The 24,739-nt window shown below is 49.0% G+C and overlaps 8 protein-coding genes across 8 annotated transcripts; 1 reads left to right on the top strand and 7 right to left on the bottom strand.

Annotated features, from left to right (window-relative positions):
- Positions 1-79: 79 nt before the first annotated feature.
- FVEG_02334 (hypothetical protein) lies at positions 80-2,354 on the bottom strand (the record flags this gene model as incomplete). Its single annotated transcript, XM_018889571.1, has 1 exon — positions 80-2,354. The coding sequence occupies one exon, from the start codon at positions 2,352-2,354 to the stop codon at positions 477-479; it is 1,878 nt and encodes a 625-aa protein (XP_018745748.1). The 3' UTR covers positions 80-476.
- Positions 2,355-2,463: 109 nt separating this feature from the next.
- FVEG_02335 (hypothetical protein) lies at positions 2,464-5,658 on the bottom strand (the record flags this gene model as incomplete). The annotated part of the gene is made up of 3 exons (XM_018889572.1): positions 2,464-2,910; positions 3,011-3,899; positions 3,944-5,658. The coding sequence occupies 3 exons, from the start codon at positions 5,656-5,658 to the stop codon at positions 2,464-2,466; spliced, it is 3,051 nt and encodes a 1,016-aa protein (XP_018745749.1).
- Positions 5,659-6,769: 1,111 nt separating this feature from the next.
- FVEG_15033 (hypothetical protein) lies at positions 6,770-7,813 on the bottom strand (the record flags this gene model as incomplete). Its single annotated transcript, XM_018904126.1, has 2 exons — positions 6,770-7,130; positions 7,182-7,813. 2 exons carry the CDS (start codon positions 7,811-7,813, stop codon positions 6,770-6,772), a joined length of 993 nt encoding a protein of 330 aa, XP_018745750.1.
- Positions 7,814-8,347: 534 nt separating this feature from the next.
- On the bottom strand, positions 8,348-10,745 carry FVEG_02336 (hypothetical protein). Its single transcript, XM_018889573.1, has 3 exons — positions 10,704-10,745; positions 8,945-10,363; positions 8,348-8,892 (listed from the first exon to the last, which is right to left on the bottom strand). Exons 1-3 carry the CDS (start codon positions 10,713-10,715, stop codon positions 8,368-8,370), a joined length of 1,956 nt encoding a protein of 651 aa, XP_018745751.1. The 5' UTR covers positions 10,716-10,745; the 3' UTR covers positions 8,348-8,367.
- Positions 10,746-15,307: 4,562 nt separating this feature from the next.
- Positions 15,308-16,022, bottom strand: FVEG_15034 (hypothetical protein; the record flags this gene model as incomplete). The annotated part of the gene is made up of 2 exons (XM_018904127.1): positions 15,308-15,332; positions 15,421-16,022. 2 exons carry the CDS (start codon positions 16,020-16,022, stop codon positions 15,308-15,310), a joined length of 627 nt encoding a protein of 208 aa, XP_018745752.1.
- A 1,423-nt stretch (positions 16,023-17,445) lies between these two features.
- On the top strand, positions 17,446-21,154 carry FVEG_02337 (glycine dehydrogenase). Its single transcript, XM_018889574.1, has one exon. It carries the CDS (start codon positions 17,743-17,745, stop codon positions 20,890-20,892), a length of 3,150 nt encoding a protein of 1,049 aa, XP_018745753.1. The 5' UTR covers positions 17,446-17,742; the 3' UTR covers positions 20,893-21,154.
- Positions 21,095-22,113, bottom strand: FVEG_02338 (glycine cleavage system H protein). The gene is made up of 3 exons (XM_018889575.1): positions 21,791-22,113; positions 21,679-21,741; positions 21,095-21,631 (listed from the first exon to the last, which is right to left on the bottom strand). Exons 1-3 carry the CDS (start codon positions 22,038-22,040, stop codon positions 21,315-21,317), a joined length of 630 nt encoding a protein of 209 aa, XP_018745754.1. The 5' UTR covers positions 22,041-22,113; the 3' UTR covers positions 21,095-21,314.
- Positions 22,114-22,491: 378 nt separating this feature from the next.
- On the bottom strand, positions 22,492-24,552 carry FVEG_02339 (serine hydroxymethyltransferase, mitochondrial). Its single transcript, XM_018889576.1, has 4 exons — positions 24,284-24,552; positions 24,181-24,237; positions 23,901-24,132; positions 22,492-23,850 (listed from the first exon to the last, which is right to left on the bottom strand). Exons 1-4 carry the CDS (start codon positions 24,377-24,379, stop codon positions 22,724-22,726), a joined length of 1,512 nt encoding a protein of 503 aa, XP_018745755.1. The 5' UTR covers positions 24,380-24,552; the 3' UTR covers positions 22,492-22,723.
- Between the last annotated feature and the right edge of the window lie 187 nt (positions 24,553-24,739).

Below are 24,739 nucleotides of genomic sequence, written 5' to 3'. Positions count from 1 at the left end.
GTCATAGTTGGCCTTGTTAATCATCAGAGCTAGTATGAGAATAGTCAATCTTTTACATATCCAAAGCTCGTGTCTAACTTGACCGAACCGTTCAACTCCAATTACTTCCAACCGATAACAGCCAACAATTGTAATATTTGGTCCTACTAATAATCAGAATCATAGTTGTTGCCCCAGCCTCCTCCACTGTATTGTCCGTCCGTAGCCTGCTGATCCTGCTCATCGCTGCTATAGCCATTATTCACTTCTTGCCCACCCTCAACCTCTTGGTCGCTATCATAATTAACGGATCCTTATGTAACATGGTGCCCTTCTTCATCTTCAGAATCGCATTGTGGAGTTGCTTGCTGTTGATGCTGCCCACTGTGGTAACCCTGCTGCTGATACTGTTGTCGATAGGGCTCTTCTTCAGACTCGCTTTGTTCAGGCGCTTGATTCTGCGGATGCCCGCCATAGTAGCCCTGTTGCTGTTGTTGCTACTGCTGGTCCATGTAATTCTGTTGCTGAAATTCCATAGACTGAACCGATTCGTCGAGATCATCCTCAGATTCATTGTTAACAGACCCATTCTCGTCGGATTCGGAGTCTTCAGCACTAGCTTGGCCTGGGTCTGTGTCGAGGTCGCTATACGACTCAGCTTGCAAGTCGCGAGCACCAAGATCCTCGGCTTCTGAAGCTTCACTATCTGTAAAGTCGGCGGACATGTATGGGCTATCCAGATCAAGTTCATCAGAGTCAGAGTCTTCGTGAATCGATTCTGCGTCTGACTCTCCCCACTCCGAGATCTCATCATCGGATGAAGCTTGACCTACAGAAACCTCAGAGTCCGAAAGCTCATACTCTTCGTCGGACACAAAACCATCGGAGCCATTGTCGTTGATAGAGTTGGCCTCGTTTTCGGACTCGGAAAACTCTTCAGAATGATCTGAAAACTCCACGCGTGTTTCCAACTCCTCATCCGAGTCACATGCATCTTGCTGGCTCATACCTGCATCCATGTGGATATAGCTGTTATAATTAGTGATAATTGTATTAGGGTGATCTTCACGAATCTCGAAAGACAGGAAATAACCACCAGCAGCTCCAGCCAAGATACCAACGCCGACAGCTGCAGCCATCTTGCCACTGGACATACTCCTCGTACCCGTCTGTTGTGTATTTGGGCCGTAGCTGTTTGGCAATTCTCTGTTTGACGTAAAAGTTGAGGTTTGCGTCTGTTCGCCGTATTGCCCCCGATAGAAGGGTTCAGGATAATGAGGCACTGAAGATATCGTGGAGTTTTCGTCGACGTACTGATAGGGTTTCTGACCAGAACTTCCTTGTACTGGAATGCTCATGGGAGACTTGGCACTTCCAGGGCCTGATTCAGTATATGATGGGATAGGCTTTATCTGATCGGGAGTTATCTTTTGAGTCTGGGTAGGGGTAGCGGAAGGTTTTGCAGGGGCTACCAGAGAAGGCTTAGGGACAGCAGGCTGCTTCTGCGAAGATGTATCACTTTGAACTGAAGGATTTACTGGTTGGCTTTGGACTTTCGAAGTAGGTACTTGAGGTTTCTGTGAAGGCAAACCTCCCTGGCCCTGAGGCTTCCCTGATGGAATCTGAGAGGTTCCTGGGGGACCCTGCATCTTGTGTGCTTGAGCCTCTGCCTTTCCATTTTGTACCTGAGGCTTGGCTATTTGGGGTTGTACTGCGCCAGTTGGTGTTTGAGACTTGGGTGGTACCGATGCTGGCTTGCCGGCTTGAGCCTGAGGCTGCACCCGAGGTTTGGCAACTTGAGGTTGTGTTGCTCCAGGGGGAGCGTGAGTCTTGGATGATACGGAAGCTGTCTTTCCACTCGGTGGGTGAGTCTGAGTCTGGCTTTGGGGTTTGGTCATCTGGGGCTGTACGACCTCAGGAGCCGCTTGAGGTTTTCGGGGAGGCATACCACCTTGAGCTTGAGGCTTTACTGGTGGAGCTTGCGCTGTCGCAGTATGAACTTGATCCTTGGTAAGTGCAGGCTGTGATGTCCCAGTAGAGAAAGCCGGAGCCTTGCTTGATAGATATGGCACTGGGCCACTTGCACCTTGCTTCCCTGGCGTAGACTGCGTCGTGCTTGTTGGAGTTTGCGGCTTGCTCGGCCAAGACTGTGTCGTACCAGCTTGTGCCTGCATTGGTATTGGAGGAGACTTTGCTCCTGATGGAGATTGCGGTTGCTGCCACGGAAGAAAGGAAGATTGCTGAGTAGACTTCTCAGCCGACACCACAGGCTTTCTACCAACAGGTTTACGTACTACCTGAGGTATAGGAGGTTTGGCTGTAGCTACTGGACTTGAAGGCTTCTGATAAGGCGCATTAATCTGTTGTTGTGACATATTCGGCTTTTGGGACGCGGCTCCAAATGCTTGATATGGCTGTGCTGGTGTATTCTGGCTAACTGGAGAGGCAGAGGCAGAACCACTACTTCCAGGTTACCCCCAAGAATTAAGCGACGGTACGGAATACCTCTTCTCGAACTGGCTGAGAGGCACTGGGGCTGTGGATGAAGAAGTCTTTTGGGCTTGGCCGACGGAAAATGGTTGGAATGTCTGCAACGACTGTGTTGAAGCCGGACTTGCTCCGGGGCTTGTTTGGGGCGTACCTGGATATGGAACATACGATTTCTGAGACTGTACGGTCTGGATAGGTGCTGGAGATCCTGATGCTGGAGATCCTGATGTTAGGGAACTGTAAATATCTCAACTTCCTCTTTGTACTATGGGGGTTTTCGCTGGAAAAGTAGAAGAGGAACTTGCGGACGCTTTGAGGACTGTTCCTTGGCTTTCGCATCTGAAGCACTTCCACTTTCACTCCCGCTGGGGACCTGGGGAGGTTGTTAATTCGCGAAGGACGAAACTGGTCTAACTTGCTGCATCCCTGGCTTCTCTGATGCTGCCATATAGTTGCTGGGGGTATTCATTTGGTTTCCTTGCACTCCTGTAGAGACCTTCGACACTGGGTTGCTAGGTGCTAAAGGGGCGGATGTATTTACCGTCACCTGAGGTCTATCTTGGCTCTGGATCTGGGATTGACTCTGGCTCTGGGGCTTTCTTGGCACTCCATTCCGTGGTGCAGGCTTCGGAGGTCCTCGAGCCTCTTGAGGTCTCTTAAGCTCACCAGCTCGAGATTTAGGAACACTGATGGTTGTCTTTGAGACGATATTGGACGGGACCTTGGATGATCTTCGAGACTTTGGAGCAGCATCGTTTTTGGATGGCAGAAGGGCGCTCTTAACCTTGGCAGGTTTTGCCTTGCTCTTCATGTTACTGCTTGTGTCTTTCTTCTTCCTGTGTTTGGCCATGAACTCTTGTTGGCACTCCTTCCACTCGGGATGCCACACCTGATACCTTTTCTGATAGCGTCTAAAGAGCAACGAAGCGATCGACTGTTCTTCTTCGGACAGAAAGGATACTGCTTTTCCTCTGAAAACGGCATAGAAAGCGATGGTGTGTCCTTCGCGACTTAGTCGACTAAGATCCGGGTTCTTTTCCAGCAGGGTTCGCGTGAGTTTCTCGTCAGACGCTTGAACAGCAACCATGATCATTGTGGAACCATACTTGTCCATGGCATTGATATCGGTACCGCCCTCAAGTAAAAGCTTCAAGAGGCTTCCGTGGCGGACTCGAATAGCATATAAGAGTGCCGTCTGACCATCGTTATCCCTTGCATCAACAGCCACTCTGTGCTTCAACAGAAGTTGGGTACAGGCTTTGTTACCTGACAAAACTGCCTCGTGGAGAGCTCTTCTGCCCAGATTGTCTGCGATATCTGTTCGAGAACGACTGTCAAGCAATGCCTTGACGGCAGAAGAGTGATCTCCGACGATGGCAAGATGTAGAGGGGTACGACCCTGGGAATTCTGTCGATTGACGTCTGAGCCACTATCCAAAAGCAGCTTTATGACACTGGACTTTGCTGCATTCACAGCATGATGTAGGACGGAGTTTCATATGTGTCAAGAGCCCTGAGGTCGGCTCTTCTATCGATCAAAAGCTTTACTGCAGACGAGCTTCCACGAAAGACGGCCGAGAACAGTGGCGTATGCGACTGACCATCTGCTACAGTGATCAAATTCGGGTCACGCTCAAGCAGGTACTTCATGATACTTTGATGACCTTGAAGAACCGCAAAGTGAAGAGCTGTATCCCCGACAACTGTCTGGGCGTTCGTCTTTGCTCCCGATTTGAGAAGTTGCTTTGTCACAGTCGAGTGGCCATGACGAGCAGCCAGGTGCAGGGGCGTCCTCTTTTGGCGATCCTGCACATCAAGGACATCATTTCCAGCTTTTCTAACAGCGACTGACAGGAAGTGAGCATGGCCATAGATGGCAAACAAATGAGTCCAGAGTGTCCCCTGGATATCACCGAGGCCAAGTTTGACCAAGACATTGAGTGTTTGATCCGACGACCAAGCTAGCACCTTCAGGAGCTTTGAGGCTTCTGGTTTCCCCAAGCCTGCAGAAGTGATGTGATAAGACCAGCTAGCAGCGTATCCCACAAGTCGGAGTGCTGGGTTTGTTCGAGCCATAGACTCCCATCTTGGTTCTTTGGACAGGATTGTAAGATATCGCAGGAGGCAAGTGGCGATGGAATGATGAGCCTGCTGGAAAGGAGAGGAAGTGGCCCCTGCGGACTGAGCTTTGTAAGAAAGAATGTCCAGCCCCTTTGAGATAAAGGAATCCGACACGCTGTTATGCATAGGCTTCACAACTTTCTCACCGCCCACCGTCACAGCTTCAAGAAGACCCCAAGAAGTAGTCTTGATCCAGGATTGGAAGCTCTCGTCGGAACCAAATCGCGTTAAGTATTCTGTATGTGACAATTCCTTGATGGAAACGACCTTAGGTAGTGCATCAAGAGCCAAAGCGACCCGAAGCTCAGGCAAACTAAGTGGCCTCGATGACAAGCAACACCATCTGAATAGTGAAAGGAGACCACTGCTACCCTGGTGTGCCATGTCCTGGAAATAAGCGCCTAGCAAAAACGAGATTGGCGCAGGTGTAGGCGACGGCTGTTGGACAAGGGATGACTGCCCAGGCCCGAACAGCTTGATGTGATTCACGATCAAACGAGCCGCGATGAACGAAGATCCAGCCTTCGTAGAAACTAGATGTATATTGGAGAGTTGCCCTTCCAAATGCCTTCTCAAACTTGGTCCATTCTTTTCGTCAACTTGAATACACGATCTCGGAAAGGGATCTTTCATAGAATAAGGCGTGCTAGAAAAGATGATTCTCGGTCCCTGAGTTATGGTAGGATGCTTGGTGGGAATCTGAGACTTTTCGACCAACTTGGCAAAGTCTGGCACAAGCTTGGGACCCGTTTCGCCTTCCGAGTAATTGATACCATCGACATAGATAAAGACCGAGTGAGTTCTGAGGATCTTTGGAAGAATTTTGATCAGTTCGTCAAAAAGTTCTTGCGCGTTCCAGGCTACTTGTTGTTTAGGGGGTAAGCAAGACTGGGTCTTGTCGAACCTGTCCTTGATGCCTTTGAAGGCCTCTGGTGCCTGAGGGACCAATTGACGTAGAAGGGACTCGAATAAGCCTAGGCGTGTTCTAGCCTCGTCTCCAGAAGGAGAGAAAGAATAGGTCAAGTGAATTGAACTTGGGCCCTGGCATGATTCAAGAGCTTGCTTCATCAAAGCCGACTTTCCACTCCCTTCTGAGTTTGCATATAAGTCTAATGATGGATATCCATACTACAAGGGTTATCTTCTGCCGCGCCCTCCTATTCGCTAGCTCGGCCAATAGCTCCATCGTGATTATCGAACCCTACCAAAAGTCAGCATGAGTTTCCATTTACGCTTACTTTCTTAGAATATTGTTTTAGGAAATACCTGAAAGCATAGCATTTTTATCAACACCATGCAGAAGGGGAGCCTTCAAGTTAAACTTAACTAACAACTACAATTAGGAAGATAGGCTCGTCAATAAATTTAAGATATTCTGTAGTCTTTAGAACATCTTGCAAGTCTGGGTATGAACTTGGTGAGTTCCTTGACTCGTTTATTTCTCCCATTGATTCAAGCCTCAACTGTTGCAACACCCTAGCGCAAGTCAGAGCAATTGCGGGCCGTTTTCAACCTCATTGACCTTCCAGGAGCTTTGGTTCCAGACCAAGCTCGCCAAGATTCTTATCCATGTACCAATGCTAGCTCAATTGCAGAAGCATGATCCTACACCCACTTTGTGGGTTGTTTCCGTCCAGCCTTGTGGAATTTCCGCTCCAATTGAAGCCCTAGACCGAGACCGAATCTGCAAGAGTAAGCACTGAAAGGCTTGCATCGATTTCAAATAGCTGCAGTGGCGCTTTATATCTGCTTTCTCAATATGGCTTGCAGTGCGGCTGCTCGAATAGGTAGGAGATCATATGAAACGGGCTACCCTCTGCGTAACCACCTATAGGCCTGGTCCAAATGGTACTTGAGTCGTAGTGGTTGCTTACTTTACGTGGACGAAAAGCATACTAGATGAGGATATGATATTCTGATTTTGAGGCCAAGATTACCAAGAGTCTTGAGTTCTCAAGGTAGACTTGTTCTCAGAAGCGCTATTCGACTTCAACAGTACAATGTACCATGGTGCGTCCATGTACTATCTGACCACTAGTCTAGTAGATCTCCGGTTTGAGGAACCGACTGGGAGAAGACTCAGAAGTCTTTTACCTCCTTTGCCCAAACTTTTGCTGGGCCGTGGCCTTTTCCCAGCATTCAGAACACAATCATCAGACTCCCCATTCCTTATACCTCCTCACACGGACTCCCTCCTCCCATCCCAAGGAACGAAGGTCCCGTACATTACCGCCCTCTCCTGATCAGCTTCATCATCTTGAGACTCTACTTTCCATATAACAACAGCTCGGATGAATCCAAAGAGAGCAAGTCCCCACATCATGACATTGCACCCCATCAACACACCTTTGACGCTGCGGCTCTCCTCCTGGAAGCACCGGGCCCAAAGCACAAGACTCGATAGTGTTGTGGCAGCAAGAATAAGAGACTCGAGATAGAGTAGGGCGACAGAAGAAAGAAGTTTGACTTCGTGGATCAAAAGACTTATGGAGCAGAGGAGAAGGACAACGACGAGGGTAGGGTCAGCGAATTTCCAGAGCCTGAAACCTGTTAAATGTGTTCCAGGAGGTAGATCAGTAAAGTTGACTTACCAATTGTCAAAGTCGTTACCAGGTTCATTCTCTTTCCAGACGGTAACCCACATCAAGGCACTGAAAACACCCAGTGTCACCGCAAACTGCAACACGAGCACGAGTCCATGTACCACAGAACTAACAACCAATCTCCCCTCAACCCTCGCAATCGCCACAGGAACATGCCCTCCATCGTAGCTATGCCTCTTACCATCCGTCCTGGTTGTTGATCCCTCCCAATTTCTGGTTTCGCAATCTCCATCGCCTTCATCTTCCTCCTCACTAACCCACGGAGGGAACGGCGTAAGTGGCGGCGAGCCACCTCTCTCGTGGGCAGTAGGAGCTCGAATGGTAAGTAGGGATTCAGCGCGGGAGGGATATTCGATACTAGCGAGTGATGTTCCTGGTGATGGACCAGAGCCAGAGATGTTGTGGTGGTGTGTTGCTGACCAGGCGCTTCTAGAAACGAGGTCAGGAGAAACGAGGGATGATCGCATCGATGGTGATGCTTTTGCTGGAGAGGTAAGATTCCGTTGTTGATGTTGTTGAGCGCGTTCTGGGGAGAGGGAGAGGGTCAAGGCGCTGGAGCGGTTGCTTCTCTTTTTGCGAAGAGTGCGATTCGCATCTCGAGGAGGGACTGAAAGTTCCATAGTAGATACTGCAGTGAATAGATGAAAGGAATGCGAGGGGAATCAGCTGTTTGAAAGGAGAAAGATTGTTGGGGTGAAGTTGGAAAGTCAACAACATAGGTAGGCAATGTTTTATTAATCGGGCAGTGACAGGGACCTGGCAAGGAGCAACACCAGGACTCCCGAAAAAGCCTACATACCTAAGCTATTAAGGCCGACCTTACCGATGGACTACTTATAGCCCCAGTGTGACAACCTTTTCCCCCTGTGTATCCCTTCAACGCGGCCAAGTGTCACGAGCCCTTCTTTGTTCTCATTCGAGTATTGTCATCAGGTCGAACTGCCGAGAACCGTCACTGCTTGTAAATTAGTAAACGGTTCAATTTCTTTGTTCATAATCAACCGAGGAACGTTGCTGGTATTCGTCATAAGTTCTCGCTTCCTTACTCTTGTACATAATGATCAATCAACCGTACGCCGTCCCTCTCAAAGCCTGCTATCTCGTTACCAGTCACCCATGCTTCGAGTCGTCCACCGATATATCCCAGTCCATCAAACGCCGCCAAAGTGCACCGTTACTCAAGACTCATTCGTGCCTCGTCGCCTATCCCCCATTGTCCACCGGGCCTACCTTGTTTCTGGATTTCAAGGGCTAACTCAGCACTTAGAGCATCGGCGTCATCATCGTTGTACAAACTACTCGTCCTACTCGTCCTACTGTCTCTTCTGGTGCGCTCTTTGTTATCCGCTCCGGATCGGTCAGCGATTCGTTTCCGCATCAAGGGCGACTTGAAGAAAGATCTGGAAGATGTCGAGTGTACTGACAAGGAATCGTCTGCTGCTTTGGAGCTCGCGTCATCGTTACTGATGTCTTCGCCATGACTCTGATCGGGCACAGCTCGTGCGGGAACCATGGTTTCGTTGCTGGAATTGTATGGCTGAGATCTGAGTTTCGTTACTGAAGGGGATTCTTTAAGCTCCTTCTCAGTCTCCTGGCCATCTTCCGGTTGGTCCACCTCGACCAACTCGGCATCGCGATACCACTTTCTTCGTCGGGTCCAGCGACCCCATCCATCTTGACCCCGCTGGCCATTTTGCCACTAAAAGTCGGTTAGGAGAGACAATGCGTTGCCATAGACCATGGCTTCTCACCTTGTTGTCATAGAAGATCCAGCCATTCTTCCCCTCGTTCCCGTCATAGTCCACAGGGCCATGCTCATCAGACACGCCATCAACACGCCAACGGGTTCCAGGAACCCATCGCCACTGCATACGACTTCCATCTTCTACCTCGGGTAGTTCAAAATCGTCTTTGGCGGGAACTGAGTTGTTATGGTCATCTGTCCAGGCCGCTCGTTCGTATGCAAAGAGGTTGTTTGTCCATCCCAACCCGATCCATCGTCTTTGATTCTCATAGATAATGAAGGTGAACTTGACACCCGCAGTCTTCGCATTGCCGTTCCTTCTTCCATGATTAGTTTGGAAGCTCGACGCCTTGCCAAGAGCTTTTGTAAGTTCGGATTCCTGGTGTTGAGCAACACGGTCCTGGCCTTTCTTAGCAGCCTTGGCCAAGTCCTTTTTGAACGGCTGTTCGGGAGTATCAAATTGCAACCCGGTGATGGCGGATGCAAGTCGTCTAACTGTGGAGCTTCTCCAGAGAATGGCCCGCGAAACTCGCAGAACCCTTGCGTGCCAAGTCAAGATGATGGTTCCAGCCACTAGTATTACACGCCTTGTCGTGACGACCCTCCAGGGCGGAACAGTAAGCGCAATCCAAACAGGAGTGATGATAAGCAGTCGCATGAAGATAACAGTCAGCGCTGGGCGCGTCGTCGCACTAGTCGGGGTCGTCTGAGTGCTTAGGAAATCCGTCATGTCGAGCAGAGGTTCCATCAGAACATTACATCTCCCAGTAAGTTGTTTAAGAGTCTCGACAATCTCGTCGAGTGTCTTCTGATGTTTGGTGTTGGTAACTTCGGAATTTCCCCTAACATGTTTCGACTGTTTCTCGCCGGCGTTTGCCTTTCCATTCTGCTGGCTGCTCTCGCCGGCGTTCTGATTTGTTCCCTTGGTGCCAGCATTCTGACCTCGAATATCAGTCCACCCACTACTACTGAGGGGACTATATCTCCGGCCGTACATGCCAACGATGAGTGCCACTCCGACCAAGACGGGGCCGGCCCACGTTATTACTACATCGCCATACAGAACAACCGCCCAGAAGAAGCACAACAGTAAGAAACTCTGCCAAGGATCTCCAGTGCTCCAGGTGAGGAGGCCTGCGAACGTATTCAAGGGGAGGAGGAAGGGGTGGCTGTAGGCGAGAGCGCGGGTGATCTGTGGAGGAGTAGCGAGGAGCAGGGGGCTCTTTTGATGGACGAGGATAGTTGACCTTCGGGACGATCGGGATGGAGTATTCGCGGAGAGCGTTACTGGGGAGAAAGATGCAAATGTCGGAGGAGCACCCGTACTGGAAGGTTGAGGTTCGTACGAGGGAGGTGATGCGCCGTGAGACGCATCATCACGGGAAGACATGGGTGCCGGTGCAAGATGCGACAGCCACGGCGTGTCCTATTGAAGTTGTGTCGTTAATAAGCAGGCAGTCGATTTGATGGGCATTTCCGACAAAGTTGATGAACAGCGTGAACGAGAGTTGTGATAGAATCTTGATCGATGTGGCTAACTTGCCCGCGTGGTCGGCCGCGACGCGACGTCAGAGGGTCGAGTCACTGAAGTGAAGCCCTGGATCTGGGCTGAGAGGACACAGACGGTTATGTCATGGGGCGCCACTTTAGCGACCACCTAAACTCCTAAACTCCTAGGGCTGCCAAAGAGATATAGAGGGGAACACAGCAACAGAAAAAGGTATCAAGATGGATAAAAGGGAACAGACAGTGAAATGAGAACTTACAAATGCTGCCATTGACAAGTCTAGGTAGTCTTCCAAGTTTTGCTTGTTCTGTAACGTTGTAAGTCACTTCTCAATGCAGGCGTCATTCAGCATTGACTACCCCAGATTGACCTTGCTTGCCCCGCGACGTCAGCTGTGCAGCAGCGGCATGTCACGATTCGATTGGGACTCGATGCACTCGTCTCAACTGAAATAGATCAAATCAATATTAGAAAAAAAAGATATATAAAGACAGCAATGTAAGAGAGGGACAAAGGGATATGAAAAGATCCACGTGAGCTTCCTTGGTAGGCGCAGTCATCCATCCATTCATGGCCTTTTCTTACTCTCTCTCTCTCGGCTTGGTTCTAGCTTATCACATGCTTTCTCGGCCACCACCAAGCAAGCACATGAATCAGTTGCCGGGAATGGACAAAGGCCTTGCTTCTAATGATCAGCAGTGGAGTTTCCAGGGTCTATCCTTTTTCGATCAGAGGTCACGGGCTAGAATATGGCATCTTCGGAAGCTAGTATGAATTCGAACTTGGCTCTCATCAAGACTCCATGGACCTCATTAATGATCACTTAAAGAATCTCAAAGGCTTCCATGTGAGAATGTACCACAGCATAACATGCACATCACAACAAGTCACCTGCCATACCACTTGCATACCAAGAGATGTTTCCCATGTTGTCGGCTCCATTATATCTTTAAAACCCGATATGATCTATTTTCAAGGCTATTCCTCCTTTATTTGACAAGGTGCTAACATATTCCACATCTATTCTGATGTCGCCTACAGAAGCTCTATGTCAATATACATATCCAATCCACTTATATGCTGTGCGGCACTGCCTAGCTGCCAAAGACATCATTTTCTTAAAAACTCAAAGTCCAGGCACACAATCAACAACCTATGAACAAGCGTTTCATTATTCTCGATATGACAAGAGCTTCAGACTCGATCATGGCTATGAATTCGACGTACCAGCTTATTTCGCCTCGCGGGAGCTTGAATGCCAATGACTTGGGTTCAATTTACCAGGACCAACACTGACCGAGTCACATCCAAGGACAGTGGCGATTTCGTCAATCAGGCTTGATCATCGTTCATCCATCTGCCTTTCCAGTACCCGTTCAATTCCAAAATGTCTGTTCAGAGGCGGTGTCACCTCGCAGCCGTACCGGTTGAAGTGCTTAAAAATATCGAACCTTTACTACCGAACAGCGACGTCAAGGACTTACGTCTCACATCTGTAGGTTGTTAGAGCATCGCTCCCTTGCATTTCAAACGGGTGTTTCCTCGGCAAATCTTCTCAACATCACGTCCTTCAGATATTGCGAATAGTGATAAGTATCGCAAGGTTGTGGCCAAGCTGATATGGGATGACACATCTCTCAACATCGCGGAGAGAAGGGTCAAGGATCGCGTTATGCAATTCATGCCCGGAATGTCATTATTATAATTTTATGCAAAATACTCGTCGGTTTATATACACTAGCTGACTCAAATGTCGGGGCCATGATGTTCCCAGGCGCCAGCTGACAGCAGCCATGACCCCAGAAGATTCCCCAGAGAATTCCTACGCTTCCTTCTACAGCCTTGCAGACCAAGAGCATCAGATAAAATTATCCAGAAAAGACAGCTATTTATTTGTTTATGCCCTAGAACGCTTCCCCTCGTCGTGGCCTTAAGATGGATATGAATGACTTATTGACTTACCTAGCTTCACCGCCCAGTCTTCGCTCTCTTGAGCTGCGATTCAGTCGATTCTTCTCTCCGTATTCGTTCCCTAAATTACTTCTCGACATGTGGTAGAAGCTTTGTTCGGACAAGCGACCCGTGGCGACGAGTCCATAAATCACGTTTGTCTTGTCTGGTCAGAGAGGCCAGAGAGCCAGATTGTCAAGCATGTTTCTTATGACCTTACATTGCCGACATAACTGAGTTAGATGAGTTTGAGCCAGCTCATGAGCGGCTAAACTTCAGCAGGAGATCACAGCAAGTCCATAAACATGAGCGTAAGACCGTCTGCAATGGGACACTGGAGATTGGCCTATGAATGCACCCAAGAACTGGACGCATGAGCCCATAGGAGATCATGAAACGTAAGCATTGCGGATTGCCAACACATGATCATGATACTTAGGTAGATGGGTGACTTTTGGATCGCGTGACAAGGGAGCTTATAGGCCACGACCTGCTTCTGGTATGCTCATGACACGGCAACATATCAATGAATGATAAGGTAGAACGGAGACCATCTCACGAAGTAAAGCTTATGATGATGAAGAAGTGTATTTCAGAATTGCACTACAAGCCAACCAGTGAAACCCCAACTCCAACCGCCATCTCCCCGAGCACACTGGGCTCAACACCAAAATTCATGCATCCATGTATTGTTTCGTAGAATTGCGACAAAGGTCGCGTGTGGTATCTCAATAGTTCGTGATTGAAATGAGATGGGAGAAATTATTTGCCGCAGCCGGAGCAAGAGCCTAGCACGGATCAGTATTGATGGACAGATGAGAATAGAGTCGTGTTGACTTACAGCTAGAGCCGCAGTTGCAAGAAGAGGCACCAGAGCAGCCACAGTCGCCAGCCATTGTGATGTTTGTTCGGTGGGTGAATTTTGAAGTAGTTGGAGGATAAAAAGAGTCGAATTTGTTTTGTTGAAGATTTGTTTGTGAGTTGAGGATGGAAGAAAGAAAAAAGAGAGAATCTGATCGGATCATGCAGGGTCTTATATACTCAGCTGGTGGGATGCGGCCTTTGTGCGTGTATCTCAAAAGGCCCCTCCTTGTCCCTGTCGAGTGAGGGGTCCTGACGTGGGATTACACTTCTGGTTGGCGATCTGAGTTGGCTTTGTGGGGGTGATGTGAGTGATTTTGGCGGTTCCTTGACTTGGCTCAGCTTTTTAGCCTCCGCGTGATGATCCACGATGGTTCGAGATTTGATGACAGGGTATCGCGGTAGAGACTGGGTAATCTCGAATGTTCTCGATATTTCCAATAACACTTAAGAGAATATTAATTAATCTTGTCTATACCAGTATTACTGGCAAGAAAAGGCCAAATGGTCCATCTTATCTCACATTACACAATATGCCGTTATACTGTAAGAAGTCCCAAGGCCAAGCTTTAAGGTTCGTCGCCACTAACATCACCCATCCTGGCTACACCTTTTAATTGGATCGCAATAACAGCTCGTTTTTGCCACTAACACAACCAACCCCGGCACTTCACTTACAGTAGCTTCTATATGCTTCACGTGGCTCAACCTTTCACTTTTAGCCTTAGCTCGTTATCTGGGTAAGGCAATGTGACGTTCTCATGCTCGAGGTAATGAACGGAAGAACGGAGTATATTATTCCACTTCTAACCACACATCATTTACGGCCAGCTGACCAAGAAGATGCACACCGACACACTCAACAGGAAGAGACTTTTTTTGAAAATACAACGCTTTTAGCAGTAAATGTGCTTTGCACCTGGGTTAATTGACGAAATGGGGCGGGCAGCAGCATCGAGTGTTGAGGCTTGTCAGAGTTGTTAAACGTATCCCCCAAGTTTAACGAGAAGAAACTGACTATTGGCGATTTCTCTACCTTTCCACCTCGGCATTCACCAGTCAAGTTACTATTAGCAATATCGTATATTACCTTCTGAAAGCTAAAGTTAATTGTGAATTTCTAGTGTATTAGCTTGATATATCTCGTTGAGATGTCATAAGCTTTAACTATCAATTCATCCACTGGTAGCAATTGGATGTGAACAGTTCCTCTGCTGCCTATTGCTACTAACTTTCTTTCCTTGGAGGTATATACAGTGTTTCTCAAGCAAATCACGTCTAGGTAGGTTTATTGCTTACCTTATTCGACACTTTGATGCTTGAACTGTGATTTTTGCATTCTTGGTGTCCTGTCGGCAGCAAAGCACATGTCAATCTACCCAGGCACGTAATTTTTGACTGGCTGATATATGTGACGGAGTAAAGGTTAGTGAAAGCTTCATACAATAAGGAAGGGTTTTCTCGAATAAGCTCTATATGCTAGAGACCTTCTTTAGACGGACATAAACTCTACGAAATTCATTGCGGTATATTTGTACCGCTCTTCTTCCCATTTACTATTCTCTTGCTTCTAAAATATTAAATTTTTCTCTTCGTTATTGTCCAAGTCAGCAAGTGTCATCACTATCCATCAATCCAGTACAACAACAACATCAACATCCACGGCCACAACCACAACCGTAACCATGATCCTGGGCCCTCTCGATTCTCTCTCTGAGGAGCAACATGCCAAATTCGAAAAGTATTGGTATGGATTTGTAATCCTCCTCGTGCTGATCGGCTTCGGTATCTAGTTTTAGTTCATAATGTACGTAGTCTCATTCGGATTCTTTAACTGGTAGCAGAGCTGACTCAATAAATCTAGAATGCCCAAAATCCGAGGAGAGGCTGTTTAGTATCCAGGCTCTAGTCATTATGTTCGTTCTCACACTTGCAATCTTGGCTTATGACAGTTCAACCGTTGTATTTGGAGGAGTCCAGGTGCAATCATGCCACGAGCTTTTCTACAGGGCTAGTTCAGACGATAAGATATCCCCGTCAATTAATCATCTCTTATGCTTCTTGCACACTTCGTGTTCTATCGTGCCTTATGTATCAAGTGTCTTGCAAAGTTTTTGATCTTGTAGCAATTTCCTGGTACTGTTTCGTAGTAAGCAAGAGCTCACAGCATCATAAACATTGGTTGTCGGCACATATCAATAACATATGACAAACCTTCATACTGAAACGTCTGAAACTCTGCTATCCCAAAATTCTTCCATAGGCTGAGCCTTCTTGCAGGATGCCTGTCAGGTGCCATATTGGCCCAAGGTGCCGTGGGCTCCCCCATAAACAGCAGATTTTCTTCAGTTGATTCGCCTACCTCGGATATGCACATTTTGCATGACCAAGGAGTAGATCCAAAGGGACAGCTGAATTCTTCGTCTTCTGTAGCATCACACCTCTCCTTCACCTGCGGCTGCACCAATTTGATAAATGCATTCCACCTCTTGGTCCTCTGGGCTGTATAGTTAGCTTTCCGTTTCTTTGTTGTAGACTTTGGCAACTCCTCGTCTGCCTCACGCTTCTTCGTGATCTTTCCAAGAGGATTCTTATCTTTTGCAACTCTCCGTGGTTGTACTCGAGTTGGGCCCGATTGTATCGCTCTTGTTGATGACAACTTCTCGATTTCGATCTGTCGTGTGATGTAGTTGAATATAAATGATTGAAAGTGCCTTTCGCAAAACGGCACCCCAGTAAATGGCCTTGTCTGAATAGTCCCAGTCATCGTGATGAAGAGAACTCTAGTTGCAATCAATCTCTGAATATTGAAGATCTTGAGTTTGTCAGCGCAGAGTGCCTAGGGTCGTTGGTCTTAAACGTCGTTGTTATGTTGTCGTTGGGTGACGGCTGTTCACAACACGTACCCTGAACTGATGAACATGTTGGATTCTTTGTCAGATATGAGCTTCTTTTATCTTTCTCGTCACAATCAAATGTAAGAAGCATCGATGGTTTTTTCGGGTCTTGTTCTCATTGTCTTTGTTTTTCTTCCCGGACTCGCCTCCCATTATCATAGCCCTTTGATTTCCATAAAGCACATATAGATTAGGCCGGCCAAGACGAATGATTGGTTAATTAAGTTGTTGGCGACGGTAAAATCCTTTCAGATTTGATGCACTATTCTTCAATAATACTCGCCTTGTTCCACCATTCTTGAGAGGAGTCTTGAAACCTTGCCCTATCCGTCTGTGATGAATGTATTGTATCAGTAATCAGTTTGTGTGTCGATATGACTTGGCATCATCGGAGACACCCTTGGGTTGGCTGGAGTGCTTAAAACGGACGGAGATTCAGCGATTATTTGCTTATCACACTTCGTTCGTCTTGCCTGATAGATTAGACCTCGAAGTAACGTTGAGGTGTTCTGTCGTTGGCCCAAATGCAGCTACCCTATGCCAGCCAATACATCGGAGTTTGGTCAAGGTGCTGTGGCAGCCCTGGCCAGTAGCATCCACTCTACTCTACTCCGGTATTGCAACCCCGGCTTCTACACCGGAAATCCGTGCAGCCTATCTACCACGTAAAAGCGTCACAAGGACAAGCTGCATGGAGAATTTCTAGAAGGCGTACTAGTCAATTCGTATGATAAATATCAAATCAACTGACGAACAAAGGAACCGGCCAGACCATCCCGAGCTCGGCCCCCAGGTTTCGGTCCATCGCCGAGGAGGTATGTGCAGGGCACAACGCAGTGGAACCAACCCCAGCATGGCCTAAAAACCAAGCGATAAGAACCCCGCGGCTCATTTGCCGACCACCTGATTTGTAGGTGGTGCATTTGACTCAGTGAAGAATTACCGTTGACTCGGTGAATTTGGGCGCGATAGGGTCCTTAGAGGGGTCCAGCACTTATCTTTCACCGAGTCACTTGGTTTCACTGAGTCAAAGCCAGCGAATCACAAGGTTTATCGCGCTTTAGTTGCCGCGCTGGCACTTTCACCGAGTCACATGAAATGTCTTCTGGAAAGGTTCAGATCCAGATGTACCCTCATGTACCTTTTCCGGCCGGTTTGGAGAAAGTGGAGGCCTTAGGGAGCAAGAAAACATCAGATCTAAGTTTAGGATGATAAAATAAAAAATTAGGATGATAAAATAAACACAGCAAAAGATATCCTAAACTGACCCTAAATTTATACTAAGTTACCTAAGTCTTTTTGTCATTTAGGATCAAGGCCCCGAGTTTTCTTTAATCCCACCGGCGACATGATCGGACCATGACGGCCGACGCCACTGTTTGCTCCTGCCGCTGCTCTCTCATGCTCATGCCCGCCCGTACCCTTAAAATCTTTGGATGCGGGCTGTGTTTTTTTTGATAACGGTCCATATTCATAATCAGTCCTTTTTCCCTCTTCCATCTTCCCACTTCCTTCCCTTTCTTTGACTTCTTCATAATTCAGAACTGAATTAGTCGAATAAGGGTCGGTCTCATAGGCATTCATCCCATCATGATGTCTGCCACTCGTATCGGACAACGGCTCGCCCGCCGTTCCCCCTTCGCCCTTCAACCACGCCATGCGATTCGTCTCAATGGCGTAGCCCGGGCATTCTCAGTCACAGCCCAAGTCAGCGCCCCTCGTCGTTTTGTCGAGTCACAGAGTAGCATTAAGCTACAGGAACATGAGCTGTTCTCAAGGAGGCATATTGGCAGCGAGTCCAACGAGCAGACAGAGATGCTCAAGGTCCTGGACCCTCCCGTGAGCTCCATGGAGGAGTTTCTCGAGCAGACTATTCCCCCGCAGGTTCGGAGGAAGCAGAAGGGTCTCAACCTCGTCGAACAGTGGTATGAGGGTGGCGAGGAAGCTGCTGTTCCCCCCAATGGTCGCACTGAGCACTACATCCAGCAGGAGATGCGAAAGCTTGCCAAGAACAACAAGGTCTACGAGTCTTTCATTGGTGCTGGTTACTACGGAACTCTTGTCCCTGCTGTTATCCAGCGCAATGTTCTCGAGAACCCTGCCTGGTATACCAGCTACACCCCATACCAAGCTGAGATCAGCCAGGGCCGTCTTCAGTCTCTCCTCAACTTCCAAACTCTTATCACCGATTTGACTGGTCTTGATATCGCCAATGCCTCTGTTCTCGACGAAGCCACCGCCGCTGCTGAGGCCATGACCATGTCTATGGCAAACGCCCCCAAGGGCAAGGGCCAGAAGGTCTTTGTCGTCTCCAAGGACTGCCACCCCCAGACCATCGCCGTCCTCCAGTCCCGAGCTGAGGGATTCGGCATCAAGCTCGTCATTGGCGATGTCCTCGCTGACAACTCCAAGCTCGTTCGCGAAGTTGAGGGCGATCTCATTGGAGCCTTGATTCAGTACCCCGATACCCACGGTGGTGTTCACGACTACCAAGCTCTCGCCGATATCGTCCATGAGAAGAAGGCTCTTCTCAGTGCGTCCACCGATCTTCTCGCTCTTACCATGCTCAAGCCTCCTGGAGAGTTTGGCGCTGACATCGCCATCGGTAACTCCCAGCGCTTCGGTGTTCCTCTGGGCTACGGTGGTCCCCACGCTGCTTTCTTCGCTACATCTGAAAAGTACAAGCGCAAGATTCCCGGCCGTCTCGTTGGTGTTTCCAAAGATCGTCTCGGCAAGCCCGCTCTTCGCCTAGCTCTCCAGACTCGTGAGCAGCACATTCGTCGTGAGAAGGCTACCAGCAATATTTGTACTGCTCAGGCTCTTCTTGCCAATATGTCTGCTTTCTACGCTGTCTACCACGGTCCTAAGGGTCTTAAGACAATTGCTGAGGATATCTGGAGCAAGACCCGTCTTGCCCAGAGCTTGATCCTTGAGAAAGGCGAATTCAAGCTTCACACTGAGGGTCTTCGTGAGGATGGTGCTGTTCTTTTTGACACTGTCACTCTCAAGGGATCTCCTGAGGCCATTGCCAAGGTTCACAAGAACGCTGAGTCTCAGAACATTAACCTTCGCCGCGTTGCCGAGGACAAGATTGGCTTCTCTCTTCATGAGGGCGTCACCCTTGAGAGCCTCGGTAACCTCGTCAAGGCCTTCGGTGTTTCTGAGGCTGAGTTTAAGTCTGCTCTCGAGTCTGATAAGACTACCTTCCTCAATGACCAGATCCCTGCTTCTCTCCAGCGAAAGACCGGCTACCTCGAGCAGCCTGTCTTCAACCAGTACCACACCGAGACCGAGCTCCTTCGATACATCTACCATCTCCAGTCCAAGGATGTCTCCCTCGTTCATTCCATGATTCCTCTTGGTTCCTGCACGATGAAGCTCAACGCCACAACCGAGATGCTTCCTGTTTCCGACCCTGGTATCAACAACATCCACCCCTTCGCCCCCGTTGAGCAAGCTTCTGGTTACCAAGCTCTCATCAGCTCTCTCGCCAAGAACTTGTCTGAGATCACTGGTATGGATGCTACCACTCTTCAGCCCAACTCTGGTGCACAGGGTGAGTTTGCTGGTCTCCGCTGTATCAAGGCCTACCACGAGGCTCGTGATGGAGACAAGCGAAAGGTCTGCCTTATCCCTGTTTCTGCTCACGGTACCAACCCTGCTTCTGCTGCTATGGCTGGTATGAAGGTTGTTACTGTCAAGTGTGACGGCAAGACTGGTAACCTGGATATCGAGGATCTCAAGGCCAAGTGTGCCAAGCACGCTGATGAGCTTGCTGCTATCATGGTTACTTATCCCTCTACTTTCGGAGTCTTCGAGCCTGAGATTAAGCAAGTCTGTGATCTTGTCCACGAGCATGGCGGTCTTGTCTATATGGACGGTGCCAACATGAACGCTCAGATTGGTCTCTGCAGCCCCGGTGACATTGGTGCTGATGTCTGTCATCTCAACCTCCACAAGACCTTCTGTATTCCCCACGGCGGTGGTGGTCCCGGTGTTGGCCCTATCGCTGTTAAGAAGCATCTTGCTCCTTACCTCCCCGGCCACCCTGAGATTGATCCTCAGCGCATTGGTGCCGAACGTGATAGCACAGCCGTTGCTCCCATCAGCGCCGCTCCTTGGGGTAGCGCCTCCATTCTCCCTATTAGCCACACCTACATCCTCATGATGGGCGGAGATGGTCTTACTAAGCAAACTGGTACCGCCCTCCTCAACGCCAACTACATCATGTCCCGTCTCCTACCCCACTACAAGGTCGTCTACACCAACGCAAACGGCCGCTGCGCACACGAGTTCATCCTCGACGTTCGTCCCTTCAAGGAGACCGCCGGAGTTGAAGTTGCCGACATCGCCAAGCGTCTGGCGGACTATGGCTTCCACTCTCCCACCATGAGTTTCCCTGTTTCAGGAACCCTCATGATCGAGCCCACAGAATCGGAGTCCCGCGCTGAGCTCGACCGTTTCTGCGATGCTCTCATCCAGATCCGACAGGAGATTGCCGATGTCGAGTCTGGCAAGGTTCCCCGCAAGAACAACCTCCTCACAAACGCTCCCCACCCTCAAGAAGACCTTCTCTCTTCCGAGTGGGACCGCCCTTACACTCGTGAGGAGGCTGCTTATCCCCTGCCTTGGCTCCGGGAGAAGAAGATGTGGCCCTCAGTGGGACGCGTGGACGACGCTTATGGTGACACCAACCTGTTCTGCACATGCCCCCCTGTTGAGGGATCTGAGAACTTGTAGATAAAAAGGAAGAAGTAATGGTTTAACGATAGATGGAGGGCGGGTCATATTAAGCGATTGATTTCATTTATTTAAGCGGGAAAAGATATATCATATTCAACCATGATGGGTCCCTGAAATGCATATGGATGGAATGGTTTTTGGGAAGCTATTCAACCACGGCGAACTGATCTCTGTATTGGCGGAGTTTTGCGAGATATGATGATATTAGAATAAAATTTTCTGAAACTAGAAATTTATAAGTTCAAATTTGCAAGCAATATTTTGAGAAGTGAAGCGGTCTGTTTGTAGGACAAAACGTCATGTCTTAGGATTGGCCATCATTGTGATCAAACAGCCTTGGGATACCGAAAATGAATACGAAAATCTGATATCATTTGCTTTTAAATCACCAATTATTTAATCTAACCAAAAACCACCGCTCAATGCTCCTCAAGGTGCTTAGCATAAGCAGCCTCGTCCATCAATGAATCAAGGGCAGAAACATCCTCAGCCTCAACCTTGATCAACCAGCCCTCGCCCTCGGGGTCCTTTCCAAGATCAGCGGGTGTGTCGACGATAGGATCGTTGACCGCCACAACAGAGCCTGATACAGGGGAGTTGATGTCAGAGGCAGACTTGACGGACTCCACGCTGCCGAAAGAGTCGCCCTCAGAGACATCCTCGCCCTGAGAGGGAAGTTCCACATAGACAACATCGCCGAGAGCTTCAGCAGCGTATTTGGAGATGCCAATTGTGCCTGGGGATGTCAATTGATGAGACGTTTGTTCAGGAAAAAGAACTTACAGGTCTTGCCATCAGCGGCGACGTCAACCCACTCGTGGCTCTCAGTGTATTTCCTGGCGAGGACTAGAATCTGTTAGATTTGGCTGAGCTTCAAAAGGGAGTCAGAACTTACGGTTCATGGAAACTGAGAAGCATCGTCGGGGAGCAATGCTGTTGACTTTGCAGGCAAATGCAGTCTTGGGAGCTCGGAGAGCAGTAGATCGGAGCTTAGAGGCAGAAGCCCAAGCTTGACGAGCAAAGAGACCAGACATTGTGAGTGGGTGAGTGAGTACGAGGATGAGGATGGATTGAGGTTGAATGAGTGAATAGGAATGTCTGTGATGATGTTGATGATGATTGATTTTAGGTGACCTACTCCCCATTTACGATCCCTAGCACTTCTGATGCCCCGTCTTCGGCGGCGCTCCGGTCAAGTACCTCGGAGTCACTATCCGGCCCCAGCTCAAGCGGCGCCAGGTAGCGTCATAACAGTTGGAGAATCAGGTCATGAGCGCTACTTCAGTGTACCCACCCCCTCAAGTAGCGGTACCGCTTATCTCGCCAAATAGTTGTCATGATGGGCGGTGTAACCTGCTTTAGCCGCTTGTGAAAGGTACTAGCTACTGGCATCTTTCACTGAGTCAAGTACCGATAACCCCAGATCCAGATCCCAAGAGCCCTGAAATAATTTTTTTGGGTATGCGGGGAAGACTTGGAAATCCGAGGAGTGAGATGTCCGGAGATTGACAACGGAGAATGGCATGCAAGGCCATATTATCATGTAATATTAGTCAATTGGGCCAATTGCTACTGGATCAAGCTGTCATTAAATTTGCATGGCCATTGATGTGGCGGTTATTACACAGTCGTGCGTGGTGTTGGAGGTTAAGGTGTTTGGACCAACACTCTAGTCTAGCCCATCATGATTACAACCTGGATGATCAAAACAGCCACAACACAGCAGATTTGGTGAGAATCATGCAATAGACTCTTTATACTCATGTAAAATTTGCTATGATACTATTTTCCAAACGCCAGAAATGATCTTTACTCTTCATCAAAAACATCATGACTTGAGCCAGGGCTGGGGGAACCCTCCAACCCACTCAGCGACCTCATCTCGTAGTGCCTTGATCTCCTTGACATTAGATCCATCACCCAAGAACTCCAAAAAGTTTTTAACAGTGCCGGGATTCTTAGCACCCTTGGCCTCAGCAGCCGCGCGGGCGTCCTTATCAACCGCTAGAGTGATCTGCACACCGCGGTCCACAATATCAGCCACGCGCTTGAAGTCTTCACCGTTGAAGCCCCGCGTTGTCATGGCGGGTGTTCCGAGACGAAGACCACCGGGCTTGAGGGCGGAGCGGTCGCCGGGGACGGTATTCTTGTTGCTAGCAACACCAACGAGCTCGAGAACACGTTCGACGCGTGCGCCGTCGACACCCTTGGGCTTGAGGTCAACGAGGACGAGGTGGTTGTCGGTACCGCCTGAGACGAGCTTGTAGCCCAGACCCTCAGAGAGTTGCTTGGCCAGAGCTTGTGAGTTCTCGAGGACCTTTTCTTGGTACTGCTTGAACTCGGGTGTCTGAGCTTGACGAAGGGCAACAGCGAGGGCGGTGATGGTGTGGTTGTGAGGACCACCCTGGTGACCAGGGAAGACTGAAGCGTTGATAGGACCTTCAAGATCATACATGATCTGCTTGCCCTTCTTGTCTGTGCTTCGAACGCCCTTGCGGTAGAAGATCATGGCACCACGAGGTCCACGAAGGGACTTGTGTGTGGTGGTGGTAACGATGTCAGAATCCTCAAATGGGGTTCCAATAACACCAGCAGCGACAAGACCAGAAACATGAGCCATGTCAGACAGAAGGTAAGCACCAGACTCATCGGCAATAGCACGCATGCGCTCGTAATCGATCAGGCGGGAGTAGGCAGATGTACCAGCGACGATAACCTTAGGACGGTACAGAAGAGCGTTCTCGCGAAGCTTGTCGTAGTCGATTAGACCAGTCTCTTCGTTCAACCGGTAGGGGAAGGTCTCGTAGTACTTGGAGACCATGGAGATCTTCTTGTTGGGTATCTGATAGCCGTGGGAGAGATGACCTCCGTGGGGAAGGTCAAGGCCCATAATACGGTCGTGGGTGTTCAGAATAGCAGAGTAGGCGTAAAGGTTGGCAGGGGATCCAGAGAGGGCTGAGGCTGTTAGCATTGAACAAAGAATTGAACGTCAAGTCGAGACTCACGCTGAACATTGACACCCCACTTCTCAGGGTCAAGACGGAAGGTCTCGAGGGCACGTCTTTGACATAGACGCTCTGCCTCATCGATGTGTTCATTACCACCATAGTATCGTGCGCCAGGATAACCCTCTGAGTACTTGTTTTGCATAACACTACCTAGAGCATCGAGAACGGATCGCGAAGTGAAGTTTTCGGAGGGAATGAGGTTGATGAAGTGGTTCTGGCGCTTCTCTTCCTATAAAGGTGTGAGATTGGATCAATTGGTATATGGGAAGTGACTTACACGCTTCAGAATGGCGTGGATCTCAGGGTCGCCTTGCTCGAGGTTGGCACCGAGAAGCTGAGAGTGTTAGGTACTGTTGTATGTAGCTTCATTCGAAACTTACATCTGACTGAGAAGCAAATGTCCTGGTGGTAACGCGGCTGGCCAGAGATGGCTTTGTGCGAAGGCATTGCTGCCGAAGGAGCCTCAAGTTCATCATGATGTGTATGATGAGGGGTATCTCTGTATGAGCTGAAGAGAAAGGAAAAAGAAGATGAAATTACGATACAGTCTCAAGCAACAAGTCCAAGCTAGAGCAGCACAAGACCTAATAAGAATGTCCTTGTCCGCCGCCTTCGGCTCATGAGTTCCAATGACCGGAGCATGAGATCAAGACGCCGGTACGTACCTGAAGGTCCATGTCACCGAGTCAATCTTATCAAGCGTCACTGAGTCGAGATCTAGGTAAAGCCGGGGGTGGACAAGTCCCACATGATCCTCGGAGGCTTGGTCTTGGAGGGCGGGAGTGAGTTACCTGACGGTACATGCGCTATCTCTGAGCCTAGAACACTTTTAGAAG

The sequence above is a fragment of the Fusarium verticillioides genome, chromosome 6 (genome assembly GCF_000149555.1).
Source record: "Fusarium verticillioides 7600 chromosome 6, whole genome shotgun sequence".
NCBI classification, from domain to species: Eukaryota; Fungi; Ascomycota; class Sordariomycetes; order Hypocreales; family Nectriaceae; genus Fusarium; species Fusarium verticillioides.
The sequence above is the reverse complement of the archived record's forward strand: the minus strand, read 5'-3'. Positions and strand labels throughout refer to the sequence as shown.